Source organism: Camelina sativa, chromosome 16 (genome assembly GCF_000633955.1).
Source record: "Camelina sativa cultivar DH55 chromosome 16, Cs, whole genome shotgun sequence".
In the NCBI taxonomy this organism is placed as follows: Eukaryota; Viridiplantae; Streptophyta; class Magnoliopsida; order Brassicales; family Brassicaceae; genus Camelina; species Camelina sativa.
The window spans coordinates 23,433,126-23,452,667 of NC_025700.1; the positions used below are offsets into that span (position 1 = coordinate 23,433,126).

The 19,542-nt window shown below is 35.3% G+C and overlaps 7 protein-coding genes across 8 annotated transcripts; 3 read left to right on the top strand and 4 right to left on the bottom strand.

The window, feature by feature from the left end:
* Positions 111-1,619, bottom strand: LOC104753954 (defensin-like protein 181). Its single transcript, XM_010476128.1, has 2 exons — positions 1,538-1,619; positions 111-436 (listed from the first exon to the last, which is right to left on the bottom strand). The coding sequence occupies exons 1-2, from the start codon at positions 1,593-1,595 to the stop codon at positions 111-113; spliced, it is 384 nt and encodes a 127-aa protein (XP_010474430.1). The 5' UTR covers positions 1,596-1,619.
* LOC104752018 (cinnamoyl-CoA reductase-like SNL6) lies at positions 3,337-5,558 on the top strand. Of its 2 annotated transcripts, XM_010474083.2 has the most exons (7): positions 3,337-3,456; positions 3,555-3,723; positions 3,886-4,043; positions 4,132-4,323; positions 4,825-4,978; positions 5,076-5,268; positions 5,356-5,558. In XM_010474083.2, exons 2-7 carry the CDS (start codon positions 3,600-3,602, stop codon positions 5,447-5,449), a joined length of 915 nt encoding a protein of 304 aa, XP_010472385.1. In that variant the 5' UTR covers positions 3,337-3,456; positions 3,555-3,599; the 3' UTR covers positions 5,450-5,558. The 2 variants fall into 2 exon arrangements, with proteins under 2 accessions (XP_010472385.1, XP_010472384.1); XM_010474082.2 differs by lacking the exon at positions 3,337-3,456 and having other exon boundaries at positions 3,463-3,723.
* Positions 8,776-9,795, top strand: LOC104752019 (probable small nuclear ribonucleoprotein G). The gene is made up of 4 exons (XM_010474084.2): positions 8,776-8,903; positions 9,005-9,027; positions 9,299-9,420; positions 9,509-9,795. Exons 1-4 carry the CDS (start codon positions 8,869-8,871, stop codon positions 9,569-9,571), a joined length of 243 nt encoding a protein of 80 aa, XP_010472386.1. The 5' UTR covers positions 8,776-8,868; the 3' UTR covers positions 9,572-9,795.
* LOC104752021 (transmembrane protein 208 homolog) lies at positions 10,862-12,041 on the top strand. Its single transcript, XM_010474086.2, has 5 exons — positions 10,862-11,045; positions 11,149-11,342; positions 11,430-11,514; positions 11,612-11,677; positions 11,771-12,041. The coding sequence occupies exons 1-5, from the start codon at positions 10,962-10,964 to the stop codon at positions 11,861-11,863; spliced, it is 522 nt and encodes a 173-aa protein (XP_010472388.1). The 5' UTR covers positions 10,862-10,961; the 3' UTR covers positions 11,864-12,041.
* LOC104752020 (aspartyl protease UND-like) lies at positions 11,969-13,374 on the bottom strand. Its single transcript, XM_010474085.1, has one exon. It carries the CDS (start codon positions 13,372-13,374, stop codon positions 11,992-11,994), a length of 1,383 nt encoding a protein of 460 aa, XP_010472387.1. The 3' UTR covers positions 11,969-11,991.
* Positions 13,759-14,438, bottom strand: LOC104752023 (probable LRR receptor-like serine/threonine-protein kinase At2g23950). The gene is made up of 2 exons (XM_010474087.1): positions 14,399-14,438; positions 13,759-14,309 (listed from the first exon to the last, which is right to left on the bottom strand). The coding sequence occupies exons 1-2, from the start codon at positions 14,408-14,410 to the stop codon at positions 13,938-13,940; spliced, it is 384 nt and encodes a 127-aa protein (XP_010472389.1). The 5' UTR covers positions 14,411-14,438; the 3' UTR covers positions 13,759-13,937.
* LOC104752024 (probable LRR receptor-like serine/threonine-protein kinase At2g23950) lies at positions 14,610-17,740 on the bottom strand. Its single transcript, XM_010474088.1, has 11 exons — positions 17,526-17,740; positions 17,296-17,428; positions 17,127-17,198; positions 16,887-17,030; positions 16,715-16,786; positions 16,567-16,626; positions 16,361-16,461; positions 16,146-16,274; positions 15,712-16,056; positions 15,250-15,629; positions 14,610-15,160 (listed from the first exon to the last, which is right to left on the bottom strand). Exons 1-11 carry the CDS (start codon positions 17,632-17,634, stop codon positions 14,789-14,791), a joined length of 1,917 nt encoding a protein of 638 aa, XP_010472390.1. The 5' UTR covers positions 17,635-17,740; the 3' UTR covers positions 14,610-14,788.

Below are 19,542 nucleotides of genomic sequence, written 5' to 3' on the forward strand. Positions count from 1 at the left end.
TATAGTGTCCCCATGTACATTTGGTTATTGGATGAGTACTTTCACAGTTTCGTGGAACAAAAAAAAACTTATCACCATATTACAACAGACATCTAATGGTTTTACAAATTTTATAGTCTTGTTTTAGGATCGCTACAAGGGTACTTGCATTGGCACAGACTAATTTCATTATGGGTGTCACAAATTCCATGTCCACTATTGTAACTTTGTGCGCATTTTGCATCACAACATTGGTCATTACAACTTTCACCGCAATTGCCAAGCCCAATCCTGCAAAACTTTGGACACTCGTAACTGCAAGTGCACAACGACATTCCAACCGGACCGTCACATCTGCTTATACCCGATGCACCGTGTTTGGCCTTACATCTTTGGTCACAATCGTTGCAGTGGCCTAGGTTATCGACGCAGATACTTGCTCTGGTCTGCTCAACAACTAGAGCAATGTATACCTTTTTTTATTTAACTTTAAAATAAGAATATAGATGTATACCTTATCATATACCTAATTTACTCATAAAATTTGTAGATATATATTTAATTAAGCATAATAAGTATTGTAAGAATAACCATTTAACAAAAAGAAATCTCATAATAATATCTTTTTATTTTGGGACACTTGCAAAAATAGACTACAAACTTGAGTCAATTGCAATGTTAGACCCCTTTTTTTCTTTCTCCAACATTTGCCACTTTCTCTCTATTAAATCCTTGTCCACTCATTGTATTCACAAAAATGTCATTATTTATGATTTATTTGAATTTTTTTGCGAAAATGTTTATTACATCCATATCCTCATCTTCTTCTTTTATTTACGGTTGTACCACCGCCATCAATTTTTCAACAACCATGAACAACCAAATTTGAAGCTCTTAATGCTTCAACAACCTGAATTTGTAAGCTTAAATAACAGTCAAAGTGGTAAATTTTAATTTTAACATAATCAGTCTTTCCTCCCTTAATTTGAATCGTTTATAGGTAAATTTATTTTATTACAATGCAAGAAGTCTATGTGGTTAATATTTGGTCAATAGGTTTATCAAATTATTTTTTATAAAATTTTTAATTAAAATTTAAATTATAATTAAAGAGTAGATCTACCGTTATGTCTTCACATATACTCAATTTGTAATCTACCTTAAATAAATCTATTGCAGAATTCCTCCAGATTACATCTGTCATTTCGGCTTGTGTTTTTTGTTTGGTCGTAAGGGAGTCAACTGTAATTTCAGTACCCTTAATGATTATGTTTCTCAAATATCGAATATAGGGTCTACTATTGCATTCAATGCCAAATAAAAGTATATAAAATGCAATTATCCCTTTTATTTTTCATCCGATGTCATGACAACGTTATTAGAAATGTCAATAAGAGATTTTTTTTTTTCACTTTTCCGTACCGTCTTTATTAGCAATAGAAGATTTTAATTTTTGTGTACTTCTAATTTTAAAAGAATATATCAAAGAAATTAAAAATATATCAATTGAATAAAAGAAACATGACACTTGAACAGGAATACATAAAATTTATAATACCTGAGGCAAATATGATCAGTATAACAAGGGATACAAGTGAAGGTGTCATCATCTTCATGCTTTCACGTTTTATACTTTTCTTCTAAACTTCTCTTTAAGATAATTGTTGTTATGTTAATGTGGCATTTGGTTAATCTATTTAAAAGCAAGCCGAGGACTCACAAGAACCAGTCTTTAACGTGTTACCAACTTATCATGATCTTTTTCCATTTTTTTTTTTTTGGGACAAAGATCTATTTCCATATACACTGATTTTTGGCTAAAATTGTTATGGCCAAGAAAGTTCCTTGAGTTATAAAATCTTATTTTCTACTAAAAAAATTGTAATATAATAGAGGATTATATGATTTCCTAAACCAATAAAATCCTTAGAATCAATCTATAAAAGCTATCATATTTCAAGAAAATAACCATAGTAAATTTTTGCAAGGTTTTCTAAAAGATTTAATCATTAAAAACATCTAAACCAAAAAAAAAACCTTCAGTGATAATGTTATTAAATAGAGATAATTCTAGTATGGTTCACATTATTATTCCTTGCCTTTTTAAATATGCAGAAAATAGAAAATATTAGGTTGTTAACATATTTTATGTAAATCCTTAGAATATAATAATATATTTAATGAGTAACAGTTATATATCTTAAAAAATTAAAGACATAAAAATAATAAATCGATGATTGAAAAAAATAAAATAACAGATAATGTAATAATCTCTTGTTTAAAAAAATAATTATTAGTTAAACGAAGGAAAATTAATTAAATTACTGCAAAATAGGTAATGCTAATTTCTTTTTCAAAAATAAATAATAATCATTTTAATTAAATATATGTTTTCTTGTTTATGTTTTATAAATTTTAAATAATGAAATTGTATGTTAACAATTAAGTTGAGTACACATGTATCAATATTTGCCATGTGACAAGCTATGGGAAAAGTTTACTATCTTTGATGCGGACTAGACTAGGGAAAACGGCCAAAATCAATCCAGACTTTTTTTCGAACATTTTTTCATACTCAATCTATGATACCATACATTTATCAATTTGAACTGATTAATAATTTAATTTTCCTACCTAAACTTTATAAATTTAGCCGATTTCGATACCTTTATAAACAGTGTTAGTTAACCGTTTAACGGCGCTGACTCTCACGCCAATGAGGCAACCACATGTCTCAATTAAGATAACATTTTTAATATTAATAATACAAATTTCAATATATATTTCCAATGATTTCTTACATTCATCATAATTTTTGTAAAATATATCTTATGCGAAGTTATTTCCATTCATTATATTTTGGATTTAAGTTTTTATTCAAAGAGTTGAGTCTCTTTGGTCATAAACTATTTTCGTTTTTTTTGTGATAACTTTTCTTTTGATGGTTGTGGGCGTTAAACATTCTTTTTGTCTTTTTACAACATTTTTGTCTTTATTAGATAATTTTATTTTTATTGTCATTAAAAATATATTTTAATTATTTTATAACTTAAATTACTTTTAGGATTGAATTTTTTTCTTCTCTAACAGAGCTTAATTATCTAGAGATTGTTAGCATATGTTTTTAAAATTAATATAAAAATTTGACATTACTATTAGGGAAGCAAGATGTGTATCTTGCGTACCAAATAATATGGATCGTAAAGTCCATTAATGAAAACGAAGTCCAACCCAAAAAATATTCTTCGGACCCTAATAGTTTCCATAAAAAATATATATAAAAAAAACACGAATATAAAAAAAAAAATGAGACTATTAAAAAATGAGTGGCGGACTATTGAACCATTTATTCTCTCTTTCCATATCGTTCAATAGATTTACCAAACACAGAAAGCCATACAAAGATGAGTAGTTGGGAGCGTGTGCAACATCATACTATATAGTTCACCCACCTTTCTCCTATTTATTACTACTACAGTACTACTTACCCTTCTCCTCCTCAAGCGTCTCTCTATATAACAACGATTAAATATCATCTTCTCTTTGCTCATCTCTCTCTCTCTCACTTTTTCCAGATATTTTCAAGAAACAATACAAAACCTCAAAAGAAGAAGAAACTGATGAGTCAAGAAAAGCCCACTTCTTGTTGCTGTGTTCTTGATGCTTCCACTTATGTTGGTTTCTGGATTCTCAATAGATTGCTCACTAAAGGTTACTCTGTTCACGCCGCTATCCGTAAAAATGGTATACAATCTTTCGAATTCTCTTAAAGGGTACAATAAAGTTTTCACCTTTTTATCCTTTTCCTAATTGGTTTTTTTGACCAATTTGGGGGAATTGGGTTCAAATTTTGATATTGAACAATGTAAAGTTTGGATTTTTTCTCATGAGGGGTTTTGGTAATAGGGGAGAGTATGCTTGAGGAGAAGATCAGAGACATGGAAGCTAAAGAAGAGAGATTAGAGGTTTATGATGTTGATGTGTTAGATTACCAAACCATCCTCGTTGCTCTCAACAATTGTAATGCTGTGTTCTGTTGCTTGGACAACCCTGAAGGGTATGATGTGAGTGTTTCTAGCATTATCTTCTCACCACTTCTCTTGTATTCTCTCTCTATGTTTGTTTTATGAAATGTTTGATGTGAATGATTAGGAGGAGAAGGAAGTGGATGTGGAAGTGAGAGGAGCGATAAATGTGGTGGAAGCATGTGCAAGAACAGAGAGTATAGAGAAGATTGTGTTTTCATCTTCGTTGACTGCTGCAATTTGGAGAGATAACATTGGAACTCAAAAAGATGTTGATGAGAAGTGTTGGAGTGATCTTGACTTCTGTCTCAAAAAGAAGGTATTTTTATTTTTAACTATTTTGATTTCAACTCTTTTATTAGTATTACTTATCTTAATAATAAATTATCAATTTATCGAAAAGCTCAACACATTCACAAAACATATTGGACCCACTGTTTATTATTGACCTGGGATGAACAATTATTTCATGTACTTTTTCATCAATCAATCTGAAATGTCTATTTAATTAATAATGATGTTTTGAAGCTGCAATTTCTTGGAACTTTTTAAAATTTTTGGGGGTGGTGAATCTTTGTTGCAAAGTAAAAATTTAAAAATTGGGTCTCCATGAAATGTATTGGCATGCGTCATGTGTGTATCTAGAATAATTTTGGTCAAGATTCAATGTAGGACGACGGCCTTAATAAAATATTTAAAGAGGTCAACCTAAATCATAGTTAAAATTCTACTTAATTTTAGTTTTGTAATTAAGAATTTAGGATGAATTTATGTTTTCTTAATAATAAAAGTTGTGTGTGTGTGGTGGCTATATGTGCAGCTATGGCATGCTCTTGCGAAGACACAATCTGAGAAGGCAGCCTGGGCGTTAGCCATGGACCGAATGGTCAACATGGTCTCGGTTAACCCAGGCCTCATCGTTGGCCCCTCAGTGGCTCAACAGAACCCTAGACCCACCATGTCGTACCTCAAAGGTACATAATTAATAAACATATTCATTCATGTCAGTTAGATATGTATAAATTATAATAATTAATAATATAATTGCGGTGGCAATATATGCGATTGTAGGAGCTTCACAAATGTATGAAAACGGTGTGTTGGCATACGTAGACGTCGAATTTGTAGCGGATGTTCACATTCGAGCATTCGAGGACACTTCGGCTTGTGGTAGATACTTTTGCTTCAACCAAATTGTGAATACGGAAGATGAAGCTCTCAAGCTTGTGCAAACTCTGTCTCCTTTGATACCTATGCCACCAAGGTACATATTTTTATTATCTTTAGTATAATTACTACCCTTCTTTTTTTTGGTAAATTGTATAATTTATACTTTTAATATTTGATCTAGGTATGAGAAAGAGATGCAAGGAAGTGAAGTTTATGAAGAGAGGTTGAGAAACAAGAAACTAAACAAGCTGGTGGAAGCTGGCTTTGCATGTTAATTGGAATGGAGAAAAATGATACAAATTAAAGGGGCAAGGAAATAATATAGTAATAAGAATATCTTGTTTACTTATTTTTATTATTGAAATCTCAATTCAGTATTCTATATACTCATTTTTTGTAACTTTAAATGAATATTTTCGAGTAAAAAAATGTTTTACTCATAGAAAGTTAATTTTTATTATGATGTATATGTCCTTAAATCTTTGCCCAAAATAAAAAAGTTGTAAGTCCTTAATTGTGGAATATACGATGAGGCCAGCTAAGCAACAAAGAAAAAAAAAATGTTGTATAAATCATCGAATGCTGCAAAACTACATATGCAGCTAAGAAGTAGAAATGATATAAATGTTAACATGTGTCTGCTTTGATGTAATAGATGAGTTGTCAAGTTTAATGTATAGCTTACTTATAACAAATCATTATTTTTTCAATTAGATACTATCTTTTCTAAAATACGAAACGTGTAACAAATGAAAAGCATATAATACTATACACTCGTACAATCCACACACATTTTTTTTCTAGTGGGTTTATCCACACTTCTCATAATAAAAGCTGTGATGTTAGACATGACGAATCACGCAAACAATGTAAAGACAAAATAGTGCGTTTCTTTTTTTTTTTTTACTTCTCTTGTTTTGTAAATGGATAGATCTCGATGACGAATTAGGTTACAAACTGTATATTAACTAATCGAAAACTTGTAGATAAAGAGATTGTGGCCGATGTATTTCACGTCGTAGTGTGTATTTCATGTATACTAAGATTGTAATCTTGGGCCCTGAGGAAGAATAAAATTAGGCCATCACATAAATAATTGCTAGTGTTCATTAATACTGTTGACGAAGAGGAAGAAGAAATACAAAACAGCTCATATGTGGACTATAGGTGCTACTGCTCAAGCCTCTAGTATTGTCACTTGACTTCGTCTCTATCGTAAGAAGTTGAACTATTACTTTCTCGTCCCACGCATGATGACTAGCAAAAGGTAAAACAATGGTGGATAAGATTGATGGTCGTTTCAAAGGTCATTGTGCTTGAGATGATGTTTCTTTGTTACACCTATGCTTGAATAAATTTTATTTTTCGACATACTCTATTTCTCCAATCATTGAGGTTCCCTCTCGTGTTTTTTTTTTTTTTTTTTTCATTTTGAATGAATTCTATTTTCCTCTTTCTTTACGTGAATAAGTGAACAACCAAACTTAAGTGCGGGTTTGATTAATTTACTTTCCTGTAAATAAATGAATACTTTTACAAACATATGTTTTTTGTTTTGCTTACAAATAATGGTCTACATCCTCAACATTGATTTTTGTTGCCTTCTTCTACTAAGCCTTTGAAATGTCGAAGCGATCTCTCTGCATGTTGACCAACAAACTAGAACCTTGTTTGGTGTCCTTCTAAATAGATTCAGTTTCCTACTCTTTTGTGCAAAACAGCTTAATCAGCTAGAACATGCTCCTTTTTAGATGTTTTGGTACGTATCTGATACAACAAAAAATTAAACTAAGATGTTCACGTAGAGTTGGTGACAGGTCACATTCAAAAGGAAAGGTCACTATACCATATAAAGTTATGAACCCAATACAGAGAGACTTAGACAGAGATTACCGAGAATAATCGTTGAAATAGAGTTGGTACGTGACATATACAAAAAAAGTTACGAGTACCTTTGATTGGTCATTCAAAGCTCAATGTCAGTTTTATAATTCCTCTATGATAGCATATGGAAGAATCATATTACAGAGCAAAAGTAATTAGGTCTCTTTTCCTGGTTTTGCACTAATGGTGATGCCCCAATATCGAGTCTTTGATCTTCTTTGTGGTATGCAAGAAACATATATGAAAAAACAAGAAAATAAGAGAGAAACAAGACACATGGTTTGGAGGGGAAAGGAGAGACGACGGGCAAATAACCCAATCACGTTCCATCTCCTATCCCATCCCTCGGAAAAACCGTATGGTATTATTTAGGATTTTGACCTGCCAAGCAAGCGCACCTGTCATGGCAAAGGTCATATACATCCCCCTCCTTATTTTCTTTTGTACACCTGCTTCTATTCAGTTTGATAGCCGAAACAAAAGCATCTGCAAGTGCAAGTGTTAATTCTATGGCGATAGATACCCAATTTAAGACCATTGCATACCTTTTTTTTTTTCAACGAGAGTTGATGAGAGGGTCAACGAGAGTTGGTTTGAGTCATCGAGAGATGATAATTAGGTCATAGAAAGATGATATGATTAGGATCATCGAGAGTTGATGAGATTGGTGTCATCGAGAGTTGATGAGACTGGAGTCATCGGAGTTGAGGAGATTAGGATCATCGAGAGATGATGAGATTAGATTAGGATCATCGAGAGTTGATGAGATTAGATTATGATCATCGAGAGTTGATGAGATTGGGATCATCGAGAGTTGATGAGATTGGGATCATCGAGAGTTGATGAGAGGGTCAACGAGAGTTGATTGGAGTCATCGAGAGATGAAAATTACGTCATCGAGAGATGATATGATTAAGATCATCCAGATTTGATGATTGGACGCTCAACTGAGAGTTGATCGATCGGAGGATCATCGAGAGATGATATGGTTAGATCAACGATGGTTGATGATTAGTATCAAGTATCAACGAGAGTTGATGATTAGATCAAACGAGAATTGATCATGGCTTGTTTTGTTTCCGGTACGCTCTTGTAAACCTCTACAAGAAAGAAAACAACAGAGTTCCGCAGATTTCATACCGACCAAAAACACAATCCAGTAATCCAATTCTATAAGATATGTTAGCTAAAAAACCCTAAAGATTCAGACACAGTATATATATATATATATATATATATATATAATCGATAACAACGTACCTCAATGGTTCGATCGACACAAAAGATCAACAAAGTAGCGCTGCAACAAAGGGTTTGATAGAGACCAACGAGAGTTGAATAGATGATAATCGATCGAGCAAAACTTTGACCATAAAAAAAAAAGCTATAAGAATCTCATCGGCATGAAAGTATACAGAAACGCGATGAAAAAAACTTTGACCACTTCCTATATATATATATATAGGAGAGAGGAAAACCTAGAATCGGAAGCTGGTTTAAGATTTTAGAGAGATCTTACGGTTGTTGATAGTTTAAGGTATAAAGCAATCGACGGTGCAGATGAAACACAATAAGTAAAAAGGCGGTTAAAATATTACCAACCAAAAAAAACACAATAATCATATGACTCGGGCTTTACAAATTAATGGGCTTCAAAAGATTATTGGGCTTAGAGGAGTAGTAAAAAGCACCAAGACTCTTAACACTTTTTGACTTCCTTAAAATCAAAACTGTAGGGTTTCAGTGCGAACTCTTTCTTCTTCAAGCCGAGAACGAAAAACCCTAACCTCTCAATTCAGATTCTGCAACCATGAGTCGGTCAGGCCAGCCTCCGGATCTCAAGAAGTAAGCCCTTGTTCTTATTTTTCTCTTTCTATTTCTATATCTTACTGTTTCTGATTGGTTTTGGTCTAATCTATCGTTTGATTTTGTTTCGTTCGATGCAGGTATATGGATAAGAAGCTCCAAAGTAAGTTCAATATCTTTATCCTCGTTTAGCTAGTTAGATAACTTTGATTTTATATAATCTTGAACATATCCCTGAAGATATAGAGAAGAACGATCTAAATCTGCTAACTTTTGAGATTTTGTGTTCTGTGATTTTGGTTATGGTTTCAAGAATCTCCTGTTTCTAGAAGTAGATCTCTTATGGTTCTGTTTTGATTTTTAGCAAGAGGTGGAGTTTGTTTAGTCACCTTGTTGTGGGTGTTGAGATTGATGAATTGTATTTGAAATTGCAGTCAAGCTTAATGCTAACAGAATGGTGACTGGAACACTTCGTGGGTTTGACCAGTTCATGAATCTTGTTGTGGATAACACTGTTGAGGTGAACGGTAATGACAAAACCGACATTGGGATGGTGGTAAGTCTCTCTCGATGTTGTGTCCCTTTGTTATTAATCATTTATTGTTCTTGACAGATTGGAACTCTGATTTTGGTATGGTTTGCAGGTGATTAGAGGAAACAGCATTGTCACTGTTGAAGCTCTTGAACCAGTGGGCAGATCTTCTTAGCTCGGTGTATGCATTGGTAATCATCTTTTTTGTGTTCTAAGCACTAGCTTTGAGAAAATTTGGTGGTAGATTCGCAGTTACTATGAACTGATTCTGTAAGAAGTCTACATGAATACTCTTTCTTGTACTAAAAAGATTGCAATGATCCCCACCGATGTGATGACTTGTGCTTTTACTCTGGATAACAATGCTTAAACCTCTAATATCATCTCTTAAGCTTGGTATATGCATCAATAGTCATCTTTTTTTGGGTACTAATAGGGAACTTGGTGCTAGATTTGCAATTATTATAAACTGATCAGTAAGAAGTCTACATGAATACTCTTTTCTTATTTTGCTCGACGATTGCGGTGAACCTCACCAATGTCCTTGTGCTTTAACTCTGGATCCATTACTTTGATATCAAATCTTCATCAGGATACAATGCTTAAGCCTCTAATATCATCTTCTTAGCTTGGTATATGCATCAATCGTCATCTTTTTTTTTTTGGTACTAAGAGGAAACTTGATGGTAGATTTGCAGTTTATTATAAATTGATCAGTAAGAAGTCTACATGAATACTTTTTCTTGTACTCAAAGATTGCGGTAACCCTCACCAAATCTTTATGCTTTTACTCTAGATTCACTGCTTTGATCGCTGATCCTCATCTTCTTCTGTCAAGGGCACCTTTTGATAAACCAATTTACACTTGGCTCAAACAATGCTTAGTTGCTCTTTTCCCCCTTTTATGGTTAGTAATGTGAAGAACACAAATATGTAGCGAACATCAACAGGTTTGACATATCACATGCAATCACTAGCCCACACAGATGAGTATTTCCATACTATTGAAAAAGGTTTGAGTGTCGAGATTCCCATCCAAGCCGAGACTATTGATAGTGTTTCTTGACTTACATGGTCTGTTTAAAATCAATACATAGGTACAATGCATTAGGTTGACATCCATTGAATCAATTAATAAACCACTACTTAATATACTTCAAAACAAAATGTGTTTATCAAACTTTTAAATGCGATCGCTACAAGCAAACATACCCAAATTTCACGATATTTCCCATAGCCAAATAAAGTGGATCATAGTCTAAGAAACCAACAAAAGCAACTGTTTGTGCAATCCCCTTCAGTCCATTTGCTTGCAGAGAGATCTAGCATGAGGTCACACACTACAACGAGAGTGAGCCATCAATTAGGAACCAAAACTGTGACATATGAAGTCAAAGCTCAAATGGGCCTAATATAAATTCCCACTAAGAAGCCTGGCCCATATAAGACACAAGATTCATCGGAAGCGAAACCATGGTCGTCGTCCTTCACCATAACCTCTCTGCTTCGCCGGAAAAAAATAAAGACGAAGAACATCGAGAGCCTCAGAATCGCGGAGATCACGAATGGCGAATCAAGGAGCGAAGAAACGAAAGGAAGAGAACGCCAAGCACATGGCCAAGCTTCGTCGTCTCATCATCGCTTCCAATGTATGTATTGTTTCCTCTTTCATCTATTCGATTCTTCATGGATTAGATCTCACTTCCACGAAATTGAGAATTGGATCTGGTAAATTTATATTCACAATCACAGGTTGTGTACTTCGTTGTGAGGATGCTGATTTTTCATTCAAGCTTTACGTGGAAACATTGGATCGGCTTAGTGATAACTTCGCTTGCTTACGCGTTTCCGTATAAGCAGCTCAATCAAATGGCTAAACCTAGTGTTACTGATGATGGTGAGCTTATCGATGGTGGATTTGACATGACCACTGGTGGAATCTGTGGGTACGCTTCTTCTGTATCTTGGATTTGCATATTGTGATTGTTTGGTTGTGCAAATTTTAATATCATAGTTTCTGATAATCTTTGCAGGTACTTGCATGATCTCATCTATATCACCTGCTTTGTTCAGCTGGCTTCTATCATCTCTGGAAAGTTTTGGTACATGTATCTAGTGGTATGCATGTTTTTAGTTTCTTTGCTTATTGATAGCTCCTGAGTGACATGTAAAGAGTTTGATTGAAGTGATTGAAATATTTTGTTTGGTTTTTTAGATTCCTGCGTTTGGTGCATACAAAGCTTCTGGTCTTATTCGAGGATTTATGTCACAAGGCTCAGAGGTAAAATTCTCACTTAGTTTAAGTACTGTTTGTTTAACTGCTTTTAAGAAAGGCAAAAAGCTTTACCATGTCTCTGTGTTTTGAATTAATTAGGGAGGTGTGGAAGATGAAAAGTCCCGTAAAAAGCGAGAGAAGATGGAGAAGAAAGCTTCGAGAGGGCAAGTCGTCAGGACGAGAACAAGATGAGTGTGTGTTTTCTGGAATGCAACATGAACTTGGGGAACGTTCTTCATTACTATACAAATGTATCAACAGGTTAACTCTCTAGGTTCTGTGAACCCCTTTTACATTGACATTGTCAGTCTATACAATATTTAATTTGATGGGGAATAGTCATCGAGTAGAACACAGTCAATTCTCTGGAGATAGACTTTTTTTTCTATGAGATCGTAACCAATATTGTAGTATTGTTGAGCCATTAGCCCAATAGCTGTGAAATCCTTATATTCTCCTCCATGTTCTGTGGTTGGCCTCACCGACATGCAAAAGACGTTATGATACGCATCCGATTCTGACATCTGATAAAACATGCTTGCGGCCTCCATTGCCAGCTCAGCTCCGCCTGCAAAATGAAATGTCACCACAGGGAAGCCTATGAGCTCTTCGCTCACTCTTCCTTGGTAGCACACGAGGTCTCTAAACCAGAATCTCTCTAATCTTGGTTCCAGAATGGATTTTATTTCATTGTAGAGTTCTCTGTAGGCTATATCTGCTAGCCAGGTATAGAGTGTGCCTGAGTCGAGTATGACCCCTGTTCTTGGTCCTCTTTTTCTGAATACCACCGGTTCAATACTGAGTTGTTTTTCCCCAACACTAATCCCTTCAAGAGTCATATAGTAGACACCATTATCTGTGTCAATGGGTGTTGGATCGCCGAGAATGTCGGCGTCGCCCAGAACCAGCTGATTGTAACCGTAGTTTTTGTTAGCTAAATCGCCTATGCAGTAAGAGAATTTAGACCCTAGCTGTAGTGCAAGCGATGTGGGTTTGGCTCCTAAACCCAAAATACCTGTGATCTCACTCTCCAACTGCTCTCCATTCTCATGCCCACACCCAAAGGCAACAGGTTGGGTCACAACAGTGTTTCCGTTTGGTGTTGTGAATATCAACTGTTCTTTAGCCAGAACGCCTTTTGAGCCAGCGCCACTTATATATACCTGATCGTAAAGGCACTCGTTTGAGGTGCCGCAGCTTCCGTGTGGTGCATACCTGCAAAATCGATCATTGCAGGAACACTGTGCAAATGTTGAAGACAATGCTGGATTAAAGACAGGATGGATCATATGATCTGATGAGCAGTATTTGCAGGGAAGACACTGGATCCATAAAAGTGAGCTTCCAGTATCCATGATAGTGAACTGCGGTACCGGAGGCTGTCCTACAGAGAAGTTCACATAAAACATTGACGACTGGATTGCTTGATGAACATCGATTTGGAAATCGCTGCTGCCTAGCTCTTTTCCAATAGAATTCAGTAGATACTTAAACCGCGCAGATGAAGTATATGTAAGGTGTTCGATATGTTCCTCTAGAGTGACTGGAACTCGGGCATTTGGGTTGCGACGAGCCACTGATTCACGGTGTATCAGCTTCATCGCCATTCGACTAGGTTTAACGGATTCCGTAACTGTGAAGTAATATGAGAAGTATGAGACAATGATGATGAGTACGAGTGATGTTTTGAAAAAAGATTCCATTGCTGTTTAGACAGAACAAGTACATGGTCTACAGTAACTACATAGACCATTTTGTAACACAAATGAAGATTAAGATAGGGTAATAGCATCAAGACTGTGGTATGTAGAAGAATATAAAAGATCAAAACACAACGAATTGATGACAAACAAATAATATCCAAGAACAACCAAAGATCATGAGACTATAAATAGCAAAAGTTGTTGGGGTTTTTATGTATATAAAAGCTATCATGTGCTTTACATCTTTTGTAGTTTTGTGTTTTAGAAAAATATACAAAACAGAACAATTAGAAGTTGAAGTCAACATATCATTAAGTTGTTTGGTCAGTGTTTGACCAAACATTACTTTCACAGGACCACCACAAATATTAAACGAGTTTGAGAGAGAGACCAAAATAAACACATTTCAAGAAAACCGTAATATATATACATCCAAAATAGTATTCATTAGACCCATAATCTCAATTTCAGAGGATTAATCACCTTTACATGTCTATAAACTCTAAACAATACTGAAGTCGTGGGGATATTATATCATTCTTTCACTCTTTGTCCAAGATCTACTACCTTGGACCAGACAATTCCATGGCAAATGAATCTAAGGCCTGATTATCATCTTCATCTTCAAATCCTGAGGAACCAAACAGATGCTTTGTTTGGTTGTTGCCGTTAGCATCAGTAGAAGTAATACTCCTGTAAGAGATGTTGGCATGGTAGAAATGTGAATGGTTGTGTGAAGCAGCCCATCTCTCTGCCAGTCCATCTCCTTCAAGCATCTGAACCACTTCAGACATTTTCGGTCTGTGAGCTGGAAGAAACTGAGTGCAGAGCAAAGCCACTTGTAGCATCTCTCCAACTTCTATTCTATCGTAGTTTGTCCCAAGTTCTCTGTCTACAAGCTCCTCTACTTTCATATCTTTGTGTAGCTTCCTCACCTGCAACACCAAAAAGAGTTTTAAGGCTATCTCTTTTGATTACATTTTTTGGTCTAAAACTCTTAAATTTATAGTAATTGCTTGCTTACCCATTCAAGCATAGCTCCTTTTTGACTCACGGTTTTGCCAAACTCANAAAAGCTATCATGTGCTTTACATCTTTTGTAGTTTTGTGTTTTAGAAAAATATACAAAACAGAACAATTAGAAGTTGAAGTCAACATATCATTAAGTTGTTTGGTCAGTGTTTGACCAAACATTACTTTCACAGGACCACCACAAATATTAAACGAGTTTGAGAGAGAGACCAAAATAAACACATTTCAAGAAAACCGTAATATATATACATCCAAAATAGTATTCATTAGACCCATAATCTCAATTTCAGAGGATTAATCACCTTTACATGTCTATAAACTCTAAACAATACTGAAGTCGTGGGGATATTATATCATTCTTTCACTCTTTGTCCAAGATCTACTACCTTGGACCAGACAATTCCATGGCAAATGAATCTAAGGCCTGATTATCATCTTCATCTTCAAATCCTGAGGAACCAAACAGATGCTTTGTTTGGTTGTTGCCGTTAGCATCAGTAGAAGTAATACTCCTGTAAGAGATGTTGGCATGGTAGAAATGTGAATGGTTGTGTGAAGCAGCCCATCTCTCTGCCAGTCCATCTCCTTCAAGCATCTGAACCACTTCAGACATTTTCGGTCTGTGAGCTGGAAGAAACTGAGTGCAGAGCAAAGCCACTTGTAGCATCTCTCCAACTTCTATTCTATCGTAGTTTGTCCCAAGTTCTCTGTCTACAAGCTCCTCTACTTTCATATCTTTGTGTAGCTTCCTCACCTGCAACACCAAAAAGAGTTTTAAGGCTATCTCTTTTGATTACATTTTTTGGTCTAAAACTCTTAAATTTATAGTAATTGCTTGCTTACCCATTCAAGCATAGCTCCTTTTTGACTCACGGTTTTGCCAAACTCAAGAGCTCTCATTCCTGTGATGAGCTCTAGCAAAAGTATACCGAACCCAAAGACATCGGTTTTCTCAGATGACTGACCAGTGGAGAGATACTCAGGTGCAATGTGACCAACTGTTCCTCTAACAGCGGTTGTAACATGTGAATCCTCGTGGTTGAGTAGCTTTGCGAGCCCAAAATCACCAACAACAGCTTCAAAATACTCATCTAGGAGAATGTTTGCTGCCTTGACATCTCGGTGAATGATCTTGGGATCACATTGCTCGTGTAGATAAAACAAACCTCTTGCAGCACCTATTGCTATCTTCTTCCTTGTGTTCCAGTCCAATGCTGGTTTAGCTGTAACAGTACCAAACATTAGTTTCAACTGATTACAGTTCTGTGACTAAAATCAATTAACAAAAACCAGTTTTATGAATACCTTTAAGCCTAGAGGCGACACTGCCATTGGACATGTAAGGGTAGACAAGAAGTCTTTCGTTAGAACTCACGCAATAACCGATTAACCGAAGCAAATTCCTATGTACAGCTAAGCTGATCATCTCAAGCTCAGTACGAAACTGTGAGTTCCCAGATGTTCCATTCACATCTTTCAGTCGTTTCACTGCAACCACTGTCCCATCTCCGAGCTTTCCTCTGTAGACATTACCAAACCCACCAGCACCAAGAATGCTCTTGGAACTAAAACCATCCGTTGCTACATGGAGTTCTCTGAATGTGAAGCTTCTTAGATTTCCCAATCCTAGTAACCCTTCCTCTTGCTTGTCTGCATAAACAAAAATTACATTAGACAACAAGCAAAATCTTCTTGAAATGAAAGTGCATATAACCACAAGCTTGCTCGAGTTGACGAACCACTTATGCGAAGCATCATTAGCCTTCTTTGTTTCTTCCGGTACCAAATGAACCCGAGAGAGAGGATTACACTAACAGCAAAGCCAAGGCTTACACCAAGTGCAACCGCCAATATGTTGGTTCGACGTCCTATTAAAAATCCCAAATAGTAGTAAACTAATGAGAAATGGACAAAAATCAAATGAAAAAAAGATTACTGAAACTGATGTTTTTACCTGATGAGGAGCGTAAAGAAACAGAAAGAGGACTTGAACTGATAGATCCTGCACAAATCTCAGGTGGACTGTTTTTACAAATCAAAGGGTTCCCAGCAACACTGCATTTCAACAGTGAAACGATAAGAAAACTCAATTCTTGACAAGACCAAGGAAGTGTGTTGTCACTCAAAAATGTTAAAAACCAAAAAAAGAAAAGTCTTTACCTGAATGTCCTTGCAGGGAATTTAGTAACAGGACCTCTGAGATTGTTATAAGACAAGTCTCTGAAACCAAACATCAACAAAAACATGAGTCTTAAGGTAAAAAAAGAAGGTCAGAAAAAATTCAAACTTTAAGTCTCTATATACTCACAAGAAAGAGAGATGAGGGATTTGAGACAGAGAAGCAGGAAAGGGCCCAGATAATGAGTTGTTGTTCAACCTCCTAATCAAATCATTACAGAAAACGTACGAGGTTTAAGTTAAGAGCACGAAGCTTTGATTGAAGAACATCATTAGAAAACCTAAACAGAAAGAGAACTCACAGATATTGGAGACTACTCAGCTGGTTAACAGAACCGGGGATTCCACCGGAGAACCGGTTATTGGATAAATCCAAAGTCTGTAATTTGGGAAGAGAACAAAGCTCCGGTGGGATTTTGCCTGAGATGTTATTGTTCTGTAATAACCTACAAGAATCCAAAAACAGAACAAAGGTTGAAGAAACAAACAAAAGGAGACATTTTTTTCTATATAATTGAAGAAAGAAACAAAAATAATCTTACACTTGTCGAAGATTAGTGAGATTTCCGATTGAGCCAGATAAAGTTCCTGAAAGAGACTGACTTGGAGCTCCTCTGCAATTGGGAGAAACAGAGAGAGAGAGGCAAAGATGAAGAATTTGTCACCATTATGAAAAACAAAAAAAAAATCGAAATTTATATATATGCTTACAGGCCAGTAACGAGATTGTCTTGAGAACAAGAGATCATAGTCCAGCTACAAGGATCAACAGAGAACTCATCCCAGTTGTTCAAAACACCATGTGGATCATGTAAATCGTTCTTTATGTTTATCAATGCCTCCACTGTAAGAAAAAAACATCAACCAAAGTAAGAAAGTTTGAAACTTTCGTTATACCCAAATGGAAAAAAAAAACGAGTCTTTTTGTCGTTTTTATTTACCTTCAGGGTTTCTGGGCTCGGAAGAGAGAGAACAAGTAACGAAGAAACAGAGTAGTAACAAGACAGAGAAGAGAAAGAAAGGGTTTTGCTTCATCGTTGTCATCTTCATATCACCACCATGAAAAGCTTACTTAACCATAAGGAGAGAAGAAGAAGATGAAGAAGAAGAACACAAAAACATTTACTTATTAGTCGATGTTTTGTTGTTGTGCCCACAAAAGAGAGAAAGAGAAAAAGCAAAAAAGCAAAGATGAATAAAAAAAAAAATTAAACTGAAAGCTTTTTCTTTATTGGGTCTATTAAAAACACAGAATTTATGTTTGTATTGTTATGAATTTAAGGAGATTGATGATAGTAATAATAATAAACGCAGAAAAAAAGATGGTTTTTGATTTGTGAGAGAGAAGAGCTATAACAAAACCAGAGAGCAATTTTGTTTTTCTGGGGGTATTTAGAGAGAGTGTTGGTAGTGTTGTGGTTTGTGGGGGAGAGAATCAGGTAGGAAAGCTGATACGGACCCGTATGGACATGGTGGATGATACTTTCTCTTTTGAGTCGTTTTATTTTTTATTTAAAATTTTAATCCTAAATGTGTGAAATTTTGTTCTATACATAAAAATTAGTGAAAATAGACCAGATTGACACAAAATTTGAAAAATATTGCTAGATTGACACCCTTCCTTAGGGAAAAACTAGAATGACACAAATTTGTGTTCAAATTACCAAAAGCCCAAAGAAAGTAAAATAGGAAATAAGTGAAATAAAAAATGAGTGAGTAATTAAAAAAAAATGAAATCTCAAACCTTTTTTTGTCCGACATTCGTTTTCCCTTTTCTCAAAAAAACTCAAACCTTGCTTCTTCCGCCGACGACAAAGAGATTTTACAATCCCAAAAAAAACCCGATTAATAACTCTAAACACCGATTTTCACTTCTCCAGCCAGTTACCGACGCCAGTGACAAAGAGGATTGTTTGAGAAGAAGCCGAAACAAAATCTGTGTCATTCGGTGGTGGCTGATTTTCTTTGTTCTGTTCTGTTCCGGTGGTGAGTTTTTTAATGGGTTATTATGTATGAACAGAATTGTTAATTGCAATTGTCGATTATTCCTGTTTTTGTTTTGGGTCTTGCTTTTTAATTTCAAACCTTGCTTCTTCCGCCGACGACAATGAGATTTTACAATCCCAAAAAAAACCCGATTAATAACTCTAAACACTGATTTTCACTTCTTCAGCCAGTTACCGACGCCAGTGACAAAGAGGATTGTTTGAGAAGAAGCCGAAACAAAATCTGTGTCATTCGGTGGTGGCTGATTTTCTTTGTTCTGTTCTGTTCCGGTGGTGAGTTTTTTAATGGGTTATTATGTATGAACAGAATTGTTAATTGCAATTGTCGATTATTCCTGTTTTTGTTTTGGGTCTTGCTTTTTAATTTCAAACCTTGCTTCTTCCGCCGACGACAATGAGATTTTACAATCCCAAAAAAAACCCGATTAATAACTCTAAACACTGATTTTCACTTCTTCAGCCAGTTACCGACGCCAGTGACAAAGAGGATTGTTTGAGAAGAAGCCGAAACAAAATCTGTGTCATTCGGTGGTGGCTGATTTTCTTTGTTCTGTTCTGTTCCGGTGGTGAGTTTTTTAATGGGTTATTATGTATGAACAGAATTGTTAATTGCAATTGTCGATTATTCCTGTTTTTGTTTTGGGTCTTGCTTTTTAATTTCAAACCTTGCTTCTTCCGCCGACGACAATGAGATTTTACAATCCCAAAAAAAACCCGATTAATAACTCTAAACACTGATTTTCACTTCTTCAGCCAGTTACCGACGCCAGTGACAAAGAGGATTGTTTGAGAAGAAGCCGAAACAAAATCTGTGTCATTCGGTGGTGGCTGATTTTCTTTGTTCTGTTCTGTTCCGGTGGTGAGTTTTTTAATGGGTTATTATGTATGAACAGAATTGTTAATTGCAATTGTCGATTATTCCTGTTTTTGTTTTGGGTCTTGCTTTTTAATT